The sequence below is a fragment of the Mesoplodon densirostris genome, chromosome 2 (genome assembly GCF_025265405.1).
Source record: "Mesoplodon densirostris isolate mMesDen1 chromosome 2, mMesDen1 primary haplotype, whole genome shotgun sequence".
NCBI lineage: Eukaryota > Metazoa > Chordata > Mammalia > Artiodactyla > Ziphiidae > Mesoplodon > Mesoplodon densirostris.
Genome location: NC_082662.1, coordinates 115,603,946 through 115,627,066, shown reverse-complemented (window position 1 = coordinate 115,627,066; position 23,121 = coordinate 115,603,946). Strand labels below are relative to the sequence as shown.

Below are 23,121 nucleotides of genomic sequence, written 5' to 3'. Positions count from 1 at the left end.
TTGTGAATTTTTATTTTTGAAAGGGGAAAAAATTTAATTAAGAGATTCAAATTTATTTATTTATTTTTGCGGTACACGGGCCTCTCACTGTTGTGGCCTCTCCTGTTGCGGAGCACAGGCTCTGGACGCTCAGGCTCAGCAGCCATGGCTCACGGGCCCAGCCGCTCCGCGGCATGTGGGATCTTCCCAGACCGGGCCCCGAACCTGTGTCCCCTGCATCGGCAGGCAGACTCTCAGCCACTGCGCCACCAGGGAAGCCCAGTTTTTTGAATTTTTAAATGGCGGTCTTACCACTATTAATTGATCATCATTTCCCTACTTGTTTGAAATGATACCTTTATCATATAATAAATTCTTAAATATCTTTGGGTCTTAGTCTTCTTTTATATTTTTATATTCTCTTCCCATCAGTCTGTTTTGTTATCGACCTGTTACTTCTGTTTTAATTACTGAGGCTTTTAAAATATCTACAAACAGAATGACTTTTGCCTTCACTATAGTAAGAAAGTGACAATTTGAGACATCTTAACCATTCACTTTAGGAAGGGTCATGTTAAAAATGCACCTCAGAGGGCTTCCCTGGTGGCGCAGTGGTTGAGAGTCCGCCTGCCAATGCAAGGGACATGGTTCGTGCCCCGGTCCGGGAAGATCCCACATGCCGTGGAGCGGCTGGGCCCGTGGGCCATGGCCGCTGAGCCTGTGCGTCTGGAGCCTGTTCTCCGCAGCGGGAGAAGCCACAACAGTGAGAGGCCCGCGTATTGCAAAAAAAAAAAAAAAAAAAAAAAAAAAAAAAAGCACCTCAGAGAAAAGGCTTTATTTCAGGTAAGCCCTTCTGTTCCAGCAAGTTCTAGTAGCATTAATCAGCAACATTAAACACTTATTTTCCACAATTTATATTCTGGAATTTGAGGAGATTATAAAGAGAAAGATACAGTTTCCACCCTCAAGAGATTGTGTAGGTAAGGACATGGCACAGTGAGTTCCCAGAGATAGCAACAGTTTTTCACCTTTCTCGAACTGGAACCTACTGTAGCACTTGTTATATAGCAGGAGTTTGTTCATTTGTTTCTTTATTTTATTTTTTTAATAAATTTATTTATTTATTTTTGGCTGCATTGGGTCTTCGTTGCTGCGCACTGTCTTTCTCTACTTGCAGCGAGCGGGGACTACTCTTCGATGCAGTGCACGGGCTTCTCAATGAAATGGCTTCTCTTGTTGTGGAGCACGAGCTCCAGGCCTGCAGGCTTCACTAGTTGTGGCACGTGGGCTCAGTAGTTTTGGCTCTCAGGCTCCAGAGCACAGCACGGTATTTGTGGCACACGGGCTTAGTTGCTCCGCAGCATGTGAGAACTTCTGGACCAGGGCTCAAACCCATGTCACCTGCATTGGCAGGCAGATTCTTAACCACTGCACCACCAGGGAAGTCCCTCTTCATTTATTTCTAAATTAAGTATTTATTGCAAAATTATTTCATGTGCTGAGGGTAAATACAGTTGTAAGCAAATATAGAAATATTCCCTATCCTCATGGTTCTTACATTCTGACTATCATGAAGAATTATTTAGGTTTATGAGCTTATATTAGAGGTAATTGACTCAGCTTTTTTTGTGGAAGTAATGACTAAGGTAAAATCTGAAGAACAGACTTTATTTGTTATTTAGAGGAGCAACGCCAGAGCGTACATTTTAGACTGGTAAGTATGAAAAGGCATGGCAGGTTCAGGGAAATGAAAGAAACGTTTTGCGGCCAAAACACGTCAATTAGAGTAGTATGGTGTCAAATGAGTCTAGAGAAAAGGTGGTAGGGACCAGATATTGCAGAGGTCCTTGTACACCATGTTAAAGAGTTTGATCACTATTCATTGGTTAATAACAAAGCAGAATGCAAAAGAATATTGTAATGATTATGAGCTGGGTTCTAGATTCAGAAAAACCTGGGTTCAAATCCTGGATCTAAAAGGAAAAAAAAAATTTTTAAACTCATGTAAAAAAAATAAAATTACAATTAAAATATTTAAAATATTTAGAACTGAGTAAATACTGTACTACATATTGAAATTTGTGGGATGTATCTAAAGAGCTACCTAGAGGGAGATTCATAGCCATTAACGCTTATATTATTTTCAAGAATGCTGAAAATTTATGAATGAAGATATTGCCAAACAAAACTTGTGTCTGCTCGCTGGTACACAGTAAAGCCAAACTAGTGATACCAAGTTGTGGTGAGGGAAAGTGCAGCATTTATTACAGGATGCCAAGCAAGGAGTTCAGGACAGGTAGTGCTTAAAAAACCCAAATTCCCTGATGGGTTTTAGGAGAACACTTTTATCTTTAATTTTTTTTTTTTTTTTTTTTTTTTCAGTACACGGGCCTCTCACTGTTGTGGCCTCTCCCGTTGTGGAGCACAGGCTCCAGACGCGCAGGCTCAGCGGCCATGGCTCACGGACCCAGCCGCTCCGCGGCATCTGGGATCCTCCCAGACCGGGGCATAAACCCGTGTCGCCTGCATCGGCAGGCAGACTCCCAACCACTGCGCCACCAGGGAAGCCCTATCTTTAATTTTTAAAATTAATCTTTAGTGGAGTATAGTTCTCTACAATGTTGTGTTAGTTTCTGCTGTACAGCAAAGTGAATCAGCTATATGTATACATATCCCCTCTTTTTTGGATTTCCTTCCCATTTAGATCACCACAGAGCACTGAGTAGAGTTCCCTGAGCTATATACAGTAGGTTCTCATTAGTTATCTATTTTATACATGATATTGATAGTGTATATATGTCAATCCCAATCTCACAATTCATCCCACCTCCCTCCTTTCGCTCTTGGCATCCATTCGTTTGTTCTCTACATCTTTGTCTCTATTTCTGCTTTGCAAGTAAGATCATCTGTACTGTTTTTCTAGACTCCACATATATGCGTTAATATATGATATTTGTTTTTCTCTTTCTGAGTTACTTCACTCTTTATGACAGTCTCTAGGTCCATCCACTTCTCTACAAATGACCCAGTTTTGTTCCTTTTTATGGCTGAGTAATATTCCATTGTATATATGTACCACATCTTCTTTATCCATTCTTCTGTTGATGGACATTTAGGTTGCTTCCATATCCTGACTGTTGTAAATAGCGCTGCAATGAACATTGGGGTGCATGTGTCTTTTTCAGTTATGGTTGCTGGGTCATATGGTAGTTCTATATATAGTTTTTTAAGGAACCCACCATACTGTTCTCCATAGATGGCCGTATCAATTTACATTCCCAGCAGTGCAAGAGGGTTCCCTTTTCTCCACACCCTCTCCAGCATTTATTGTTTGTAGATTTTTTGATGATGGCCATTCTGACTACTGTGAGGTGATACCTCATTGTAGTTTTGATTTGCATTTCTCTAATAATTAGTGATGTTGAGCATCATTTCATGTGTTTGTTGGCCATCTGTATGTCTTCTTTGGAGAAATGTCTATTTAGGTCTTCTGCTCATTTTTTGATTGGGTTGTTTGTCTTTCTCATAATGAGCTGCATGAGCTGTTTGTATAATTTGGAGGTTAATCTTTTGTCACTTGCTTCATTTGCAAATATTTTCTCCCTTTCTCATGGTTGTCTTTTCGTCTTGTTTATAGCTTCCTTTGCTGTGCAAAAACTTTTAAGTTTAATTAGGTCCCTTTTGTTTATTTTTGTTTTTATTTTCATTACTCTAGGAAGTGGGTCTAAAAAGATCTTACTGTAATTTATGTCAAAGACTGTTCTGCCTATGTTTTCCTCTAAGAGTTTTATAGTGTCTGCCTTACCTTCAGGTCTTTAATCCATTTTGAGTTTATTTTTGTGTATGGTGTTAGGGAGTGTTCTGATTTCATTCTTTTACATGTAGCTGTCCAGTTTTCCCAGCACCACTTATTGAAGAGGCTGTCTTTTCTCCATTGTATATTCTTGCCTCCTTTGTCATAGATTAGGTGACCATAAGTGCATGGATTTATCTCTGGGCTTAGGAAAGCATTTTTAAAGGCCAGGTGAGGGAGGGGCGTCCCAGATATATGATGAGCTCATGCACAAATCTCCGACTGGTTGATGGTGAGGTAACAGGGTGGTGTCACAGAGGTTAAGATTATCAATCCTTAGGTGCCAGTAGGTCTGTGGTGCTTATGATCATTAAGTAAGTAATTTCTTCCATTTGGTTTTAGCATCTGTAAAACAATTTCACCAGATGTGCATCAGATACTATTATCTAGGTACTTCAGAGAGGAACTAAAGCAGAGGATATAGGGGAGGGGTCTGTCCTGGGAAGACCCCGTAGGGTCCTCCTTGGTTACAAAGAGTCCAGTTAAGCAGTTCTAAAAACGATGGTACTTCCCTGGTGGCACAGTGGTTAAGAATCCGCCTGCCAATGAAAGGAACACGGGTTTGAGCCTTGGTCCGGGAAGGTTCCACATGCCGGCGGAGCAACGAAGCCTGCGAGCGACAACTACTGAAGCCCGTGCGCCTGGAGCCCGTCCTCCACAACAAGAGAAGCCACCGCAATGAGCAGCTTGCACACTGCAACGAAGCGTAATCCTCCCCTTGCCGCAACTAGGGAAAGCCTGTGTGCAGCAACAAAGACCCATTGCAGCCAAAATTTTTAAATAAATTTATTTAAAAAATAAAAGAAATTAGAAAAATGAGAATAAGCCCCAAAATGTAAAGGACAGAGATAAAACATATACATTAAATTAACAAAATAAAGCTAAGGTACAGTAGAGAGAATCACTGAAGACCAAAGTTAGTAATACTAATGATAACGAATAAAATATACAAACTTCTGGTAAGGTTGATCAATAAAGGAAGAGAAAGGGAATAATAAAATTAGGAACTAAAAAGGAAATAAGCTATATATGAGAGATTAAAGTGTGACTACCCAACAAATTGTAAAACTCAGTTGAAATGTATGTGGTGTATTCCTAGGAAAAATACCTACTCGGAAAGTAATACCCTTTGTGCTTCTGTAATGTAAATTGAATCTACAACATCTTGCTACACGAAAGCACCAGGACCAGGTTTAAAAGAGGGTTCTATCTCTCTTTAAAAAGATCATTTGAGTCTCATTAAAAAACACTTTAGAGAATATGAAAGGAGTTTGAAGAGGAATACACATAACAAAGTATATAAATAGAAGTAACCAGTTTTAAAAAATTATTTTTAATAAATTTATTTATTTGTTTTGGCAGCATTGGGTCTTCGTTGCTGTGTGCAGCCTTTCTCTCGTGGTGGGTGCGCGGGCTTCTCATTGCGGTGGCTTCTCTTGTTGCGGAGCACAGGCTTAGTTGCTCCACAGCATGTGGGATCTTCCCGGGCCAGGGCTTGAACCCATGTCCCCTGTATTGGCAGGTAGATTCTTAACCACTGTGCCACCATGGAAGCCCTAAAAAATTTTTTTATAGAGTTAACACCCATGTAGATACAGAACAGGTGAACATATAGAACATTGGTAGCATCCCATGTTCTTTCCCAGTCATACACCACTTTCTTGCCAGTAGCTATAATCGATCTCCTGACTTTTACCTTTTTTTATACCATTTAAGTATTCAATGTAGACAATATAGTTTAGTTTATCCTTCCTGAACTTCACTGAAATGGAATTATACAGGACATATGCTTTTGTGCTTCACCTTTTTTGCTCAACATATAAATGTAAAACCATCTCTGTTGTTGCATGTTGCTGTAGTTACCTCTTTTTTGTTATTTTATAATTATCCATTGTATGTAATAGTTTTTCTTTTTTTAAAATTTTTTTGAAGTATAGTTGATTTACGATGTGTTAATTTCTGCTGTACAGCAAAGTGACTCAGTTATATATATATTCTTTTTCATATTCTTTTCTACTTGTGGTTTATCACAGAATATTGAATATAGTTCCCTGTGCTATACAGTAGGACCTTTTTATCCATCCTATATATACTAGTTTGCACTTGCTAATCCCAAACTCCCAATCCTTTCCTTCTCCACCTCTCTTCCCCCTTGGCAACCACAAGTCTGTTCTCTATGTCTGTGAGTCTGTTTCTGTTTTGTAGATAGGTTCATTTGTGTCGTATTTTAGATTCCACGTGTAAGTTATATCATATGGTATTTGTCTTTCTCTTTCTGACTTACTTTGATGAGTATGATAATCTCTAGATCCATCCATGTTGATGCAGATATAGAGTTTTTTTGTTTTACTGTTGGGTTATTTTCATTTTGACACTATTACCCCAAAATGCTGCTCTTAACATTCCTCTAATGTTCACTGGTGGATATGGACACTAATTCCTCTAGGGATATATACCTAGGAATGGAATCACTGAATGAAACAATGGATTTGCCCCAAGACTTAATTTTAAGCTGTGGTATATTGAGCTAGCATGGAACTGAATATAGAATTGGATAAGAGAAACGGATCCATACATGCAAGCTTGCTATATGATGGAGGTGACACTACATATCAATAAGGAAATAAAATTATATTCAATAAATGGTGCCCCAGAAGTTGATATTGCATAGGAATGGGAATGAAATTGGATTCTGTCTTAATCCATGTATAAAAATCAGTTCCCAGTTGGTTAAATAAATACATAAGTATAAAAAGCAAACCTTCAAACTTTTAAAGGCTAATACAGAAGGAGGAAAACTTTATGACCTTGTTTCTCAGAAAGTCTATAAACAAGATATCAAAAGCAGTAACCATACAGGTAAAGATTGATATACTGCATTATTATTAAAACTAAGAATTTCCGTTTATCAGACATCATCCGAATAAATGTATGAAGACTTGCTACAAACTGGGAGAAGAAATTTATAAGATATTATTTATAGGGCTTCCCTAGTGGCGCAGTGGTTGAGAGTCTGCCTGCTGATGCAGGGGATGTGGGTTCGTGCCCCGGTCCGGGAAGATCCCACATGCCACGGAGCGGCTGGGCCCGTGAGCCATGGCTGCTGAGCCTGCACGTCCGGAGCCTGTGCTCCGCAACGGGAGAGGCCACAACAGTGAGAGGCCCGCGTACCACCAAAAAAAAAAAAAAAAAAAAAAGATTTAGTTTATACATTTTTGGTATGTAACCAAAAAGATATTTCAAAACAACCCAGTATGATCCAGCAATTACCTTTTACATAGCTTAGGAAAACTGCCCAATGATCACCAGAAAGCATTTTTTGGAAAGGTAGTAGCAAGATTGATTATAATATATAGAAACTGGAAATATCCCAGATTAATAGGAAAAGGAATAAGTATGTTGTAGTTTTTTGTACAATGGAATATGATATGGTAATAAAAAGTAATGAATTATAACTGACATGTAATGATAATGAATGAGTCTTAGAGACAAGATTAAGTGAAAGAAACAAGACCCTAAAAATGATATACTAACTGATTTTGTTTTTATAAAGCAAAAAAAAGCCACAAAAAATAAACAATGTATTGTGTTAATGTAGATAAATATATCATAAGCCATATTTTATTTTATTTATTTTTTATTTTTTTGGCTGTGCCACGTGGCTTGCGAGATCTTAGGTCCCTGACCAGGGATTGAACCCCGGCCATGGCAGTAAAAGCACTGAGTCCTAACCACTGGACAGCCAGGGAATTCCCATAAAGCCATATTTTAAAATGCCTTACCTCCTCTTCTTTCTCTTTTCTTTCCTGAAGAATTCAATCTTAAAGCCATTTGGTAGGTATCTGTATGGGATGTGGAAACCATGGTGATCCTGAGCTGGGTGTTGGAGGCTTAATGAGGTGAAGAGTTGGGTTATGGGGCGAGGGCAACGGAATGTTAGCCCAGCCTACGGTGTCAGAGCCCGAGTGGGATAAGAAGGATGCTCTTGTAATGAGAGTGCACAGTGTGGGGTATTAGGGACCAGCAAGGTTAGGAAGTATCCATCTCAGATCTCCTTAATAGGAATTTTAAAAATTCTATGAGTAGGCATTTGCATTTCCTTTATAAGCCCCCAAGGTGATTCTGATATATATGGTCTGTAGACAGAACTTGGAGAAACATGGCACTTGAAGAGTTTGTATATGTAGAATATATACATACACATATAAGCAGGAAAGCAGAAAACATTTTTGATTGTGGGAGGAAGAAACATAAGGTAAGACACAGAAAAAAATGAATTTGGCTATAAGGAGAATAGGAAAAAAATAATAAAATATGAAACCAATCCATCCATCTCATAACCAAGTAAGATTTATCCCAGTTATGCAAAACTTGTTCAACATTTGAAAATCAGTTAATGTGATCCATCACGTTAGCAGGCTAAAGAAGAAATATCACATGGTCATATCAGTAAATGCAGAAAAATTTTTGACAAAAATCTAACACATGTTCATGATAAAGAGCTAGCAATCTAGGAATAAAAAGAAACTACCTCAACCTAATAAAAGCTATATGTAAAAAACCCACAGCTGACAACTTCAGTGGTGAAAGACAGAGGTTTTCCACTATTATCAGAAACTAGGAAAGGAAGCCCACTTTTGTTGCTTCAGTTCAATTTTGTATTGAAATTCCTAACCAGAGCAGTTAGGCAAGAAAAAGAAAAGCCTGTGTTTATGGGGTGGAAGACTTAAGATATCAGTACTACTCAAAGTGATCTACAGATTCAGTGCAATCCCTATTAAAATCCCAGTGATGTTTTCTGTGAAATAGAAAAATCCACGAAGAATCTCAAGGGATTCCAAATAGCCAAAACAATCTTGAAGAAAAAGAACAAAATTGGAGGACTCACACTTCTATATTTTTTTCTTTTTATTGTCCTTTTGCACTGGCTATGACCTTTAACTCTGACCTTGAATTTAAGTTATGAGAGCAGACATTTGTTTTTTCATTGATATTAGGGAAACTGTATTCAGTCTCTCACTATTAAGTATGAGGCAAAAAGAAAATCTAGGAAATTCCCTGATACATCATTGCTTAGGTCCCAAGGTACCTAGCCAATCTGTGTGCTTATGTTTATTTTATATATAATTTCATGGGTTTATAGTTGTACTTAATGGGAGGATAGGTAGAAGTGTCTATTCCATCTTTGCCTGGAACTATATTCACCTTAATTTTTAAAGATGTTTTTGATTGATTTAGAATTCTCTTTTGACAGGCTCCTCCCCTCCCCTTCCTTTTAGCACTTCCAGATGTCTTTTCATTGCCTTCTGGCTTGCATTATTTCAGACATGAAATCTGCATTCATTCTTATTTTTGTACTCCTGTATAGACTGTGTATTTCTTCTCTGGCTCTTTTTATTTTCTTCACCAGTAGTTTTCAGAAAGTTTATTATGATATGCCATACTTGATTTTTTTTTAGTTTATATTGCTTCTGGTTTGTTTAGCTTCTTGGAACTTTGGGTTTATACTTTTTATCAAATTTAGAAAAATTTTGGTCATTGCTCTTTTTTTTCATTTTGAATTTTTTAATATTGTAAATGTCACATTATTGTGTGTATGTTTTTTGTTATTTTCTATATGTTCGATTTTATTTTGGTAGGCAGTTAAGTTACTTGTGGATTGGTTTGGATTCTTTTGAAGATAGTTTTTAAGCTTTATTAGAGCTGGCTTTTATTCCAGAGATAGTTGAGCCCTACAAAAATGGATAATGTTACCCTCTGGGATCTCTATTGAATGCCCACAGTGTTGGGCAGTGTCTTTCACTCTCCCTAGTGGAATCTGAGTATCTGTCATCACGTGGGAGCTCTAGAAATTGTTTAGGTTATAATACTCTGGTGGTTCTTTGTCCAGCCTTATGGAATTTCACCTTGCACATGCACAAACTTAGTATTTAGCAATGTACTAAAGGAGACCCTTACACAGATTTCTAGAGTTATTTTTCTCCATAGCTTTCTCCACTCCAGTACTCTGCCTCACAAATTCTAACTACCTCAGCCTCTCCATATTCTGATCTCTCTTTTCAACTCATTAAGTTGGCCATTCTCTGCTTTGGTTCTACTCCCTCCACCTCAGTCCTTCTTGTAAAGGCAAAGTGGTTATAGGAATCATCTCTTTCTATTTTATTTCCAATTTTCTCAGGGATCACAGTGCTACAGTCACTGTTGTCCAGTGTCTGATAATTGTTTCATAAACTTACTCCAGGTTTATTGTACTTTGCCATGTTTCTATTAGTTTCTGTCAGGAGGACAAATCTGGTATCTGTTACTCCAGCATGACCAGATGAGGAAGTCCACATGTCTCTTTTTATAATTGCTCTGATGTTTTTTTTAAATAGATAATTATTTGTAGGAAAAAAATTTCACCATAAAATTATCTTTAAACTTCTCTTTCTAGCTTTACTGAAGCAGCAGTTGAGATTCCCAGTCCTCCTGAAACCCCAGCCAAACCTCCCGAACCTGAAAGTACCTTGCAGCCTGTGCTTTCTCTCATCCCAAGAGAAAAGAAGGCCCCACGTCCCCCAAAGAAGAAGTATCAGAAAGCAGGGCTGTATTCTGATGTTTACAAAACTACAGAGTAAGTAGTGGTACCTATCAGCTGACATCCTTTAAAGACCTGTCATTCTTCCATGTTTTAAATAATACTTTGACTATCCAAAAAAAAAACGAAAAACAATACAAATGTAATATACACAAATACAGATCTCATCACAAACACCTCAGTGTTCACTGTACTTATGATATGTTGTTTGGGGCTAATTACTTTCCCTGATCTTTATCTTCTCTCTGCCTTTCTAGATTGTATTTCTGTAGTTTGGATTCTAATGATACCTGTTTTGTTAATTGAAAATAAGAAAAGGGACACTCTGCTTGTATCTAAAATGATCTTGATGGTTTTCTACATTCATTCCTCAGTTGTTAAATGCCATGTTCCAAACTGTTTGCCAGATGAGTAAAATACTTCTTATTTTTAAGAACTTCATACTCCCTTGGGAAAGTTCAGCTTGATAAGTCCTCTGATGGAAACATTTTAAAACCCCAGAGAGCTACCAACTCACTGTATCATTCATTAAGAAGTAGTTCACAGAGTACAGTTGAGTTAGGTTTTGGACATTCAGCAGTAGTTTGCAAGATGGAAAAGGGCATTCCAGTTAGGATAGCATGTACCAAGGCACATACTAGGATGCGAAGACTTTTCATATATTAGAACAACTCAGAAGTTCACTGTTTCTGAAATGTAGTGGTGTTGTGGAAAATAAGCATTGTGTGATAGGGACCGTGGACGTTACTGACTCTTAAGATATTTATCCTACTAAGCCATAGGAAATTTAAAATACTATTTTTAGAAAAGGAAGTGCAAAGTGCAATTTTGTGTTTTAAGATAATTCTGGCAACAGAGTGGAAAATGAATTGAATGAGAGAGTTACTAATGGCAGAAATTCACATTATCCATCAAAAGGTCATGAGGAATTCTTGAATTTAGGCAAGAAAAGAATGAAATTGAAAGAGGAACAGTTACATTTTAGAGATACATCTGACTTGGTATGGTTAAAGTGATCAACATATAAACCACAACACTTTATTTTGCATTGAAAATATCTTTCATTAATTTGCCACTGAGGTAGGTATCACATAAACTCTTTGTACTCCATTTCTGCTTCTTGGGTCATGAAAACGTTTTATTAGTTAGGCTTAGTTTCAGCTGCCAATGAGATAAGAAATCCTCTCAAATAACCAAGACGTTTTAAAGATAAACATTTATTTTCCTTTAATTTAAAAAAAGTTGTGAAGTACACAGTTCAGAGTTAACATGGTATCTTCACAGTGTCTTCAGGGACCTAGACTCCTTTTTTTCTGTTCTTCCATTTCAACACTAAGCTTGCGTTCCTATGGTTACCTTTTGTTCCAACATAACTGCCATAAGGTCTTCATTACAGAGAGGATAAAAGAAGAAGGGAGTAAAAAACAAGTATTGTACCTTCTTTGTAAGGAAGCATTATGGAGTGAATGTGTTCCCCTGAAATTTCATATATTGAACCCCTAATCCCCAGTGTGATGATATTTGGAGATGGGGCCTTTGGGAACTATTGAATAATTATAGGTTATTTGGGTGGAGCCCTCCTGAATGAGATTAACATCCTTATAAAGGGAGACACAGAGAGAGATGATTTCTCTCTCTACCATGTGAGTATACAACAAGAAAGCAGTATCTGCAAGCCAGGAAGAGGGCTCTCACTTAGAACCCAGCCCTGATCTTGGACTTCCCAGACTCCAGAACAGTGAGAAGTAAAATTCTGTTACTTAGACCACCAAGTCTATGGTAATTCATTATAGCAGCTAATCTGACTAAGAAAGGAAACTTCAAAACCTCATTTACAGTTACTGACTGAAACATAGTCGTGTAACCATACTTCAGCCACAGGAAAGGCTGAGAAATAATGGTCATTATTCCAGGTGACAATGCCTGAAAAAAATTAGCATTGTCACTACAAATGAGAAAATGAAAATGCATTTTGGGAAGATCTAATACAGTTACGATTTTAAAGGAATGTTTTTGCTGAATAGAAAAGCAGGTATGAAGTTCTCTGCTAAAAACTATATTTCAAGTTTTGGTTTTTGTTTTTGGGTTTTTTTTTTTTTTTTTTTTTTTTTTTTTTTTTTTTTTTTTTTTGCTGTACGCGGGCCTCTCACTGCTGTGGCCTCTCCCATTGCGGAGCACAGGCTCCGGACACACAGGCTCCGCGGCCATGGCTCGCGGGCCCAGCCGCTCCGCGGCATGTGGGATCTTCCGGGATCGGGGCACGAACCCGTGTCCCCTGCATCGGCAGGCGGACTCTCAACCACTGCGCCACCAGGGAAGCCCAGTTTTTTTTTTTTTTTGGTTATGCCGGGTCTTAGTTGCGGCATGTGGGTTCTTTGTTGCCAATTGCGGGATATTCATTGCAGCATGTGGGATCTAGTTTCCTGACCAGCGATCAAACCCGTGCTCCCTGCATTGGGAGCGTAGAGTCTTAGCCACTGGACCACCAGGGAACTCACTGAAGTTTTACTTCTGCTTTTTGACTAATGTACTTCTTCTGGATTAAATTCCTAAAAATGAGAGATTAATAATAAAATCAGACTGTGCCTCAAAAGATCAGTATCATCAACTACATTAGTGTTCTAAAATGTCTCTAGTCAGATAAAAGTCTTTCACTCTGAAAAGGACTTGTTTACGTTAGAACCAGCTCTTCATCTCATAGAAATAAATGAGAAGAAAATGGTTTATTTTGGAATATTTTTTAAAATATAGATCAAATAATACACGTGTGCATTCTTACAAACTGTGAAGCCAATATATTTTTGTGGGCTGGCTGTTTTTTGTTGGTAGCAATTGGGGTGGGGATTGTTTCTTTTGTTTTTTAAATTAATAAACAATTATTCAGAGCAGTTTTAGGTTCACAACAGAATTTTTGGAAAGTATAGAGATTTTGCATATACCCCCTGTCCTTATGCATGCACAACATCCCCTACTGTGGACATCCTGCACCACAGTGGTACCTTTATTACAATCAATGAACCTGTATTGACACAGTATCACCCAAAGTTCATAGTAGGCATTAGGGTTCACTCTTGGTGCTTTGCTTTCTGTGGGTTTTGGTAAATGTATAATGACATGTATCTACCACAGTAGAGCCACAGAATAGTTTCATTGACCTAAAAGTCCTCCATGCTAGGGAAATTTGTTTTTTGGATCACAGCATGGTACAAGGACATTGCAAGTTTACTCTTTTTTATATAAATTATTATAGGTTTTAAAAAACTGTGAAGGGGGCTTCCCTGGTGGCGCAGTGGTTGAGAGTCCGCCTGCCGATGCAGGTGACATGGGTTCGTGCCCCAGTCCGGGAAGATCCCACATGCCGCGGAGTGGCTAGGCCCGTGAGCTATGGCCACTGAGCCTGCGCGTCCGGAGCCTGTGCTCCGCAATGGGAGAGGCCACAACAGTGAGAGGCCCACATACCGCAAAAAAACAAAAACAAAAACTGTGAGGGGAGGGTGTGATTCAGTTAAAATTGGATCAAGATTAGACCCCAGTATCAGTATGGGAAATTAATTAGATGAGGAAATATTAGAAGTTAGAAGACCAGTTAGGAAGCAGGACACTTTTGTGGTTTTCCAAGATAGAAGTCATGTCGTGAGCTGAGGTGATAGCTAAGGTGGCTGGATGTTGGAAAGGGTGGACTCTTGAACATTTTTTACATTAAAATTGAATTAAAGACTGATTGGATGGTAGGGAGTAAAGGATTGGGCTAGAGTCAGTGATGATCCTGATGTTTTGTTTTGTATTCCTAGGTGTATGATGATGTCATTAATACACCAGATAAAAGTGGTACAGCCAGTACTCCTTGGTTTAAGAAAACCTCTATTACTATGTACATGTATATAGGCACCAAAGAATGTCTTAGTATTATAGTCATCAAACTATTATCCTGTGTATTAGTTTTCTGTGCCTGCTGTAATAAGTTATTTAAGTTGCTTAAAGCAAGTCAAATTTATTTTATAGTCGAAATCGATCTCTCTATGCTAAAATCAAGGTGTTAGCAAAGCTGTGTTCCTTCTGGAGGCTCTAGGGTAGAATTCTTTTTCTTGCCTTTCCAGAATTCCTTGGCTTGGGGCTCCTTCTGTCTTCAGAACCAGCAGTGACAAGTTGAATCCTTACATTGAATCACTTCAACATTGGTTCTGTTTTCACTTTTTTTTTTTCCACTGACTCATTTTTGTTCCTCTTCCATTTATAAGGACCCTTGTGATTAAGTTGGGCCCAGCCAGATAATCTAGAATAATCTCCCTGTCTCAAAATCAACAGATTAGAAACCTTAATTTCTTCTATATATTCCCAGCTTCCAGGGATTTTGATTTGGGGAGTGGGTTGCATATTATTGTGCCTGCTATGCCCTTCTAGTTTTTAGGATTTGGAATGGGGTAATGAGGTTTTTACTTCTTATTTTCTATGTGTCTTTATTGCGTGAAGTTATAAAAATGCTATATTACTTTTGGAATTTAAATTTTATCTAATAGGAGTTTTAAAGAATATGAAATATCAAACATAAATTAGGTGAATTGGAGAGTAAACTTTAGACTTTAGAGTATACGTTATGGTGAAGAGCAAAATATCGAAAAATTAACACTACTTTGAAGGGAGCTTTTAGTTCTGCGTTTGTGGGGGAGGGTTTCTACATTTAATACTCCTAAAAGTACTGCCACTGTCGTGTAACATTTTGGGCAGATTACTTAGTTTCTCTGGGAGTGGTAAAAATGAAGCTTGATGTATAAAGTGAAGCTGTTGAACTACACAGTTCATATCTTAAGATTATCCTGGCTCTCAGATACTGTGACTTCTAAGCTTTTTAAAATAAGAAACTCTCCTCATATACTTCCTTTGATTTATAGGCTACTTTTGAGCACTAAATCTATTACAGGAAATGGGATAACTAATTTTCAAGCAATTACAGAATATTGCTTGTTTGCATGGGAATTATATATGTAAAATATAGATGTATTTATTATATATTATATAACACTATATTATTATTTATATTACACGTATAACACATAATGTTTACACTTAGCTGTCATTTCCTCAAAATAGTATGTATCTTTGGAAACAAAATGAAAGCATGGTGCCATCTTACATTTGATATATTATTTAAATTTTCAGAATGCTTTCATATTAAATCTGTGGGAAATGGTAAAGTAAGGGTTACTATCTACTATTTAAGAAATTGACACAGAAAAGTTAAGGAACTTACTAAGTTTATAAAATTTATCATCGAAAACATTACTGGGGTTTTGAACACTTAGAGGCCTCACCACTCTTGTTTTACCACTGCTGCTTGTCAGAAACTGAGGCTCAAAGAGTAGTGGATTAAAATTTATTTGTTATAGATAATCTAGTGGTTAAGGTTGGATTAAATACCAGAATATGGTTAATTTTCCCCTGAAATGCTTTAGGAACATTCTAGGTTCTAAATTCAATTTAAATATAAGAGTGTGGACTGGATGAATGCTGAACCTCACACCATTCCCTGTATGAAGTAGTTTTGAATTTTTGTTAATTAATAAACTCTGTTTTTTACAGCAGTTTTAGGCAAAATGGAACAGAAAGTTCAGGGATTCCCATATGTCCCTTGTCCCCATCCACACTCAGCCTCCCTCATTTCTGCTAGACCTAACCTTTTATTTGACAGATGAGAAAACTGAAGCTAATAAAAGGTTAAATGACTTGATCAAGTCACACAGACCATTTTTAGCAAAACAAGGTGAAAATTTCAGTTTATCTGCTTTTATCTCAATCACTAAGAAAATGATGAAAATAACTTGAGTGAAGTATTTATTTATTTATTTATTTATTGCAGTATAATTAACATACAAAATTACAATGGCTTCAGATGTACAACATAATGATTAGGTATTTGTGAATATTGCAAAATAATCACCACAGTAAGTCTAGTTAAACTGTCACTATGCATAGTTACAAAACTTTTTTTCTTGTGATGATAATTTTTGCAATATACTCTATTAACAACTTTCATATATGCAATACAGTATTATTAACTATAGTTACCATGCTGTATACTACATTACCATGACTTACTACTTTTATAACTGGAAGTTTGTAGCTTTTGACTCCATTCACCCATTTTGTACCTCTTGCCTCTGGCGACCACCAGTTTGTTCTCTGTATCTGTGAGCTTGGTTGCCGGTGTGTGGGGGGTGGGGGGGGGAGGGTGTTCATTTGTTTGTCCTTTGCTTTTTGTTTAATATTTATTTATTTATTTTTGGCTGCATTGGGTCTTAGTTGCAACATGAGGCATCTTCGTTGCATCATGCAGGATCTTTCGTTGCAGCACGTGGGCTCTTCATTGCGGCATGCAGGCTTCTCTTTAGTTGTGGTGCGCGGGCTTAGTTACCCTGCGGCATGTGGGATCTTAGTTCCCCAACCAAGGATCAAACCCGCATCCCCTGCATTGGAAGGCGGATTCTTAACCACTGGACCACCAGGGAAGTCCCTCATTTGTTTGTTCCACATACAGGCGAGATCATTCCATATTTGTCTTTCTCTGTCTGACTTACTTCACTTAGCCTAATGCCCTCAAGGTCCGTCTATATTCTCGCAAATGGCAAGATTTCGTTCTTTGTATGACTGAATAATAGTCCATTGTGTATTTGTGTATGTGTATTTGTGTGTATATACTTACATATATAGCATTTTCTTTATCCATTCATCTCTCAATGGACACTTAGGTTGTTTGCCTATCTTGGCTGTTGTAAATAATGCTGCAGTGAACATGAAGGTGCAGATATCTTTTGAAGGTAGTGTGTTTGTTTTCTTCAGATAAATACCCAGAAGTGGAATTGTTAGATCGTATGGTAGTTCTAGTTTTAATTTTGGGGGAACCTCCATACTGCTTTCCATAGTGGCTGTGCCAATTTACATCCCCACCAGCAGTGCACAAGGCTTCCCTTTTCTCCACAGCCTCAACAACACTTGTGATTTCTTGTCTTTTTGATAATAGCCATTCTGACAGGTGTGAGGTGATAGCTCATTGTGGTTCTGATTCGCATTTGCCTGATAATTAGTGATATTGAACATATTTTCATGTACCTGTTGGTCTTCTGTATGTCTTCTTTGGAAAAATGTCTATTTAGAGCATCTGCCCATTTTTTTATCAGATTGTTTGGGGTTTTGGCTCTTGAGTTGTATGAGTCCTTTATAAATTTTGGATATTAACCCCTTGTCAGATATAATTTGCAGATATTTTCTCCTGTTGAGTAGGTTTCCTTTTCGTTTTGTTGATGGTTTCCTGTGCTGTGCAGAAGCTTTTTAGTTTGCTTATCTTTGCTTTTGATGCCTTTGCTTTTGGTATCATATCCAAAAAAATCATTGCCAGGACCAATGTCCAGAGTAACATTTTTTAAAACAATTGTAGCTTCATGTTTTACATTTTTTAATTAATTAACTATACTGTGGTTAAATATACATGGCATAAAATTTACTATTTTCATCATTTTAAGTGCACCATTCGGTAGCATTAAGTACATTACCTTGTTGTGCAGACATCACCACTGTCCACCTCCAGAACTTTTTCGTCATCTCAAACTGAATTGTTTTGTTTCTAAAGTATAAATTCTGGTATCGCATCCATGCTACCCAAGTGTGATGATATATGTAAAACCACTGGCATACAATAGGCACTCAAAGTAAATCTTAGTTGTTTCTTCTGCATCTCACTCTCTGAAAGAGTTGTTTCCTGTCTCCTAAAAGATGTTTCCTATCCTCTTTTTTTTATAAATAGTTTTATTGAGATGTAATTCACATATCATACAGTTAACCTATTTCAAGTGTACAAGTCAATAGTTTTTGGTATATTACATTATTAATTTTTTAAATTGTAAAATACTTATAAAAGTTGCCACTTTAGCTATTTTTAAGGTTACACTTCAGTGGCGTTAATTATATTCACAGTGTTCTACAACATTTACCATTGTCTATTTCCAAAATTTTTTCATTACCTCAAATAGAAACTCTATAATAATTAAGCAAAAACTCCCCACTCCTTCTAAAACTCTCCACAGCACATAATAATGTCTAATGTACTTTCAGTCTCTATAATTTGCCTCTTCTGGGTACCCCATGTAAATGGAAGCATACACAGTATTTGTGTTTTTTGGTCTGGATTATTTTATTTAACATCTCTTTAATTTTCATTCATGTTGTAGCATGTATCAGAACTTCATTCCTTTTTCTGGATGAGTAATATTCCATTGTATGTACATAACACATTTTGTTCCTCTGTTAACGGGCACTTTGGTTGTTTCTGCCTTTGGGTATTGTGAACAATGCTGCAGTGAACATTGGCATACGTTTATGTGTTCAGGTTCCTGTTTTCAGTCCTTTGTGTATAAACTTACGGGTGAAATTGCTAGACCATATGGTAATTCTACATTTAGCTTTTATTTTTTTTTTTTTATTTTTTATTTCTTTCGTTTATCCCCAGAAGGCCTCAAAAAGTTGTAGCAGCAGTCATGCTTTTCCCTCCCCAGATGAATCTTTAGTAAAAGGCAAAAGATTCATTAGATGATGAAGAGAAGCACGAGTATACATGTAGCTTTTAAAAGAACTACCAAACTTTTCCACAGTGGCTGTACCACTGAGTGTTCATTGTACAGTTAGTTACTGATTTGGAATCTTTCTTCTCTTTTAATTTATGTGTTTTCACATAAAAATTTTCCTCTTAGCACTGATTTTACTGCATCACGTAAGTTTTGTTCTGTTTTTGTTTTCATTCATTTCAAAGTATTTTCCAGTTTCCCTTTTGATTTTTTTATTTGACCCATTGGTTGCTTAAGAGTAGAGTATGTTGTTTAATTTCCACACATAAGTGAATTTTTCAGTTTTCCTTCATGTCTAGTTTCATTCCTTTGTGATCAGAAAAGATATTCTGTATGGTTTCAATCCTTTTTAATTTATTGACTTCTTTTGTAGCCTAACATGTGGTCTGTCCTAAAGAATGTTCCATGTGCACTTGAGAAAACTATGTAATCTGCTGTTGTTGGGTAGAGTGTTGCTTCTATTTCTGTTAGATCAGATTGGTTTATAATGTTGTTCTAATACTTATTGATCTTCTGTGTGGTTGTTCTGCCAACTATTATTGTACAACTGTCTATTTCTCTTTTAAATTCTGTCAGTGTTTCCTTCATATATTTTGGGTCCTCTGATGTTTGGTGAATATTATTTTATAATTATAGTTTTATGGTGAATGGGCTTTCTTGTCAATATTTAATGTTTGTCTCTTGTAACAGTTTTTTACTTAAAGTCTCTTTTTCTGATATTAGTATAATCTCTTTATCTCTCTTTTGGTTACTATTTGCGTAGAATATCTTTTTCCATCCTTTCACGTGCATCCAGTTCCCATCTTTGGATCTAAAGTCAATCTCTTGTAGACAGCATGTATGTAGTTAGATCATGTTTTGTATTCATTTTGCTCCTCTCTACCTTTTGACTGGAAAGTCTCATCTATTTACATTTATAGTAATTACTAATAAGAAAGGATTTATGCTTGCCATTTAGTTTTCCATATGTGTTATAGCTTTTTGTCCCTCATTTCCTCCTTACTGCCTTCTTTTGTACTTAGCTGATCTTCTTGTAGTTAGCTGTTTGATTCCCTTCTCATTCCCTTTTGTGTATATTCTATAGCTGTGGTTACCATGGAGATTACATATAACTTCCTAAAGATATAACTCTGTAATTTGAATTGATACCAACTTAACTTCAGTCACATACAAAAATGCTATTCCTGTAAAGCTCCATGCCTTCCTTTTATATTACTGATATTACAAATTACATCTTTATTCATTTTGTGCCCTAAAACATACATTTATAATTATTTTTTATGCATTTGTCTTTTTAAAATTTTTTTATTTTTGGCTGCGTTGGGTCTTCATTGCTGTGTGCGGGCTTTCTCTAGTTGTGGCGAGTGGGGGCTATTCTTCGCTGTGGTGCACATGCTTCTCATTGCGCTGGCTTCTCTTGTTGCAGAGCACAGGCTCTAGGCGCATGGGCTTCAGTAGTTGTGGCACGCAGGCTCAGTAGTTGTGGCGCATGGGCTTAGTTGCTCCGCAGCATGTGGGATGTTCCCAGACCGGGAATCGAACCCATGCCCCCTGCAATGGCAGGTGGATTCTTAACCACTGTGCCCAGGGAAGTCACTGCATTTGTCTTTTAAACCCTGTTTTCTATACTCTTTTCTCTGCAGTCACCCATCATGATTAAACTAAGAGCCTCTTGCCTCTTTTTTTCCTAGAAAAAAATAAAAGTCTTTTTGTTTTGTTCTGTTTTTTGGCCCCAAGGCATGTGGGATTTTAATTCCCCGAGCAGGGATTGAACCCGTGGCCCCTGCAGTGGAAGCGGGGAGTCTTAACCACTGGACCGCCAGGGAAGTCCCCAAAGTGATTTTTTAATATAATAAAAAATAAAGATTGCATTAACAGAGATGATTAAAGAACTTTCCACATGTGATTTGGCTCCTAATGTGGAGTAGAACGTATCAGGCCATCACTGTATATTGTCAGGAACTATAAATCATGATTTATGAAAGTTCAATGAAAGTTCAGTTTGCCACTTAGAAATGGAGAAGCATTGGGAGGGAATCCATAACCACATTTACATTCCGTTCTATTTTTTATAGAAGCTTGGTTATGTCCAGTCTTACGGCTAAGGAAAATGTGTTTGTATCTGGCAGCAACTCTGTTGCTGTAGCTCCCTCTAGTGATAATAAAGTGGCTTCATTAGCAATTACTATTTCTCACTTGACTGTTCTTTAATACAGGCCTGATGGACTTTTAATAACAAAATTTAATATATTTTAATAAATAACAAGATTTAAGATACCTCAAAAAATTATATCGCATTCATACAATGGAATATTATTCAGCCTTAAAAAAGAAGGAATTTGGACACCTCCTACAATATGGATGAACCTTGAAAATATGCTAAGTGAAATGAACCAGTCAGAAAAAGACAAATACTGCTTGATTCCACTTATAAGAGGTACCTAGAGTAGTCAAATGCATGGAGAGAGAATGGAGAATGGTGGTTGCCAGGGGCTAGTGGCAGTTATTGTTTAATGGATACAGAGTTTCAGTATTACAAGATGAAGTGTTCTCTAGATGGATGATAGTGACGGTTGTACAACAGTGTGAATGTACTTAATACCACTGAGCTGCACACTTAAGATTGGTTAAAATGGGAAATTTTATGTTATATATATTTTACCAGGAAAACTTTGCAGGAGATCTGTTACCTCAAATTCTGAGATATCCCTCTATTCTGTTACTGAGAGTAGAAAATGATATAGCCTTCCCTTAGGAAATGTGTGTCTCAAACTGTAAATACTCTCAGAGTTCAAGGAAGAGATTAGGAAAATACAATTTTGTGATGAAAATTGGGAATTAACATATCTTTTTTTTTTTTTTTTTTGGCGGTACATGGGCCTCTCACTGTTGTGGCCTCTCCCGTTGCGGAGCACAGGCTCGGGACACGCAGGCTCAGTGGCCATGGCTCACGGGCCTAGCCGCTCTGCGGCATGTGGGATCTTCCTGGACCGGGGCACAAACCCATGTCCCCTGCATCGGCAGGCGGACTCTCAACCACTGCGCCACCAGGGAAGCCCGGGAATTAACATATCTTAAAGTGTAGGAATTACAAATGACATCATAATTGCTATAGTAATGATGGTATTATTGTAAACTAGAAATTTGGGAAGTGAAATACTTCTTTAAAATACTTTTTAATTGACATGTAGTCGTGTTTTCTCTGTAAAAACACAGTATTAGCACTTTCCAACCTGAACATATCTTAGAAATTACCTAATTCACCTCCCTTAAGCCCTAGGTCAGTAAATCTTGCATAGGCATACAATGGGGCTACCTTCCCAGATTAAACTGTTTTTGTTTGTTTTTTGTTTCTTTGAAAATACTCAAATCTCTGGCAAAATTAACACCCATATACCGTAACTAAATTTATCGACATTTTGCCACATTTGCTTTAATTCTCTCTATACACACATTTACATTTTTGCAGGGGAAAAAATTTTTGTCCAGTGAAAATTTTGAAAGTAAGTTGCAGACATTCACCCCTATGCATTTCAGAAGTTATCACCTTAGAACTAGGATACTCTCCTACCTAATCTTAATACCATTATCATATCTAAGAAAAGAAGTAGGACTTCCCTGGTGTGCAGTGGTTAGGAATCTGCCTGCCAGGGGACACGGGTTTGAGCCCTGGTTTGGGAAGATCCCACATGCTGTGGGGCAACTAAGCCTGTGCGCCACAACTACTGAGCCTGTGCTCTAGAGCCCATGCTCTGCCACAAGAGAGGCCACCGCAATGAAAAGCCCGTGCACCTCAACAGTTACCCCCGCTCACCGCAACTAGAAAAAACGCACGCAGAGCAATGAAGACCCAACACAGCCAAAAATAAAATAAATAAATAAATAAATAAATTTTTAAAAGCAGTATATCAGTAATATCATTAATATACAGCCCATACTTATATTTTCCCTGTTGTCCTAAAATTATCTTTTATTTCAATTTACTTTGTTTTCTTTTAATGTAGAATCCAAACAGGTAACATGTGTTATACCTGATCGCTAGCTATGTGTATTATTTTAATCTAGAATATTCCCTATCTTTTGTTTTTTATGAGATTGAT

The 23,121-nt window shown here is 37.3% G+C and overlaps 1 protein-coding gene and 1 non-coding gene across 9 annotated transcripts in view; one reads left to right on the top strand and one right to left on the bottom strand.

Moving 5' to 3' along the window:
• The window catches only part of ASH1L (ASH1 like histone lysine methyltransferase), a 215,451-nt gene that overhangs the window by 92,777 nt on the left and 99,553 nt on the right, over window positions 1-23,121 (top strand). For 7 of the 8 annotated variants that reach the window (XM_060090689.1, XM_060090685.1, XM_060090686.1 and 4 more), the window contains one exon: window positions 10,266-10,445. The exons of the other annotated variant lie outside the window; for it this stretch is intronic. In XM_060090689.1, coding sequence (XP_059946672.1) covers window positions 10,266-10,445 — 180 coding nt within the window. The remainder of the gene's footprint in view (window positions 1-10,265; window positions 10,446-23,121) is intronic. 8 annotated transcript variants of the gene reach the window in all.
• Window positions 18,899-19,009, bottom strand: LOC132484855 (U5 spliceosomal RNA). Its single transcript, XR_009531387.1, has one exon. It is a non-coding gene; the product is annotated as a U5 spliceosomal RNA (small nuclear RNA).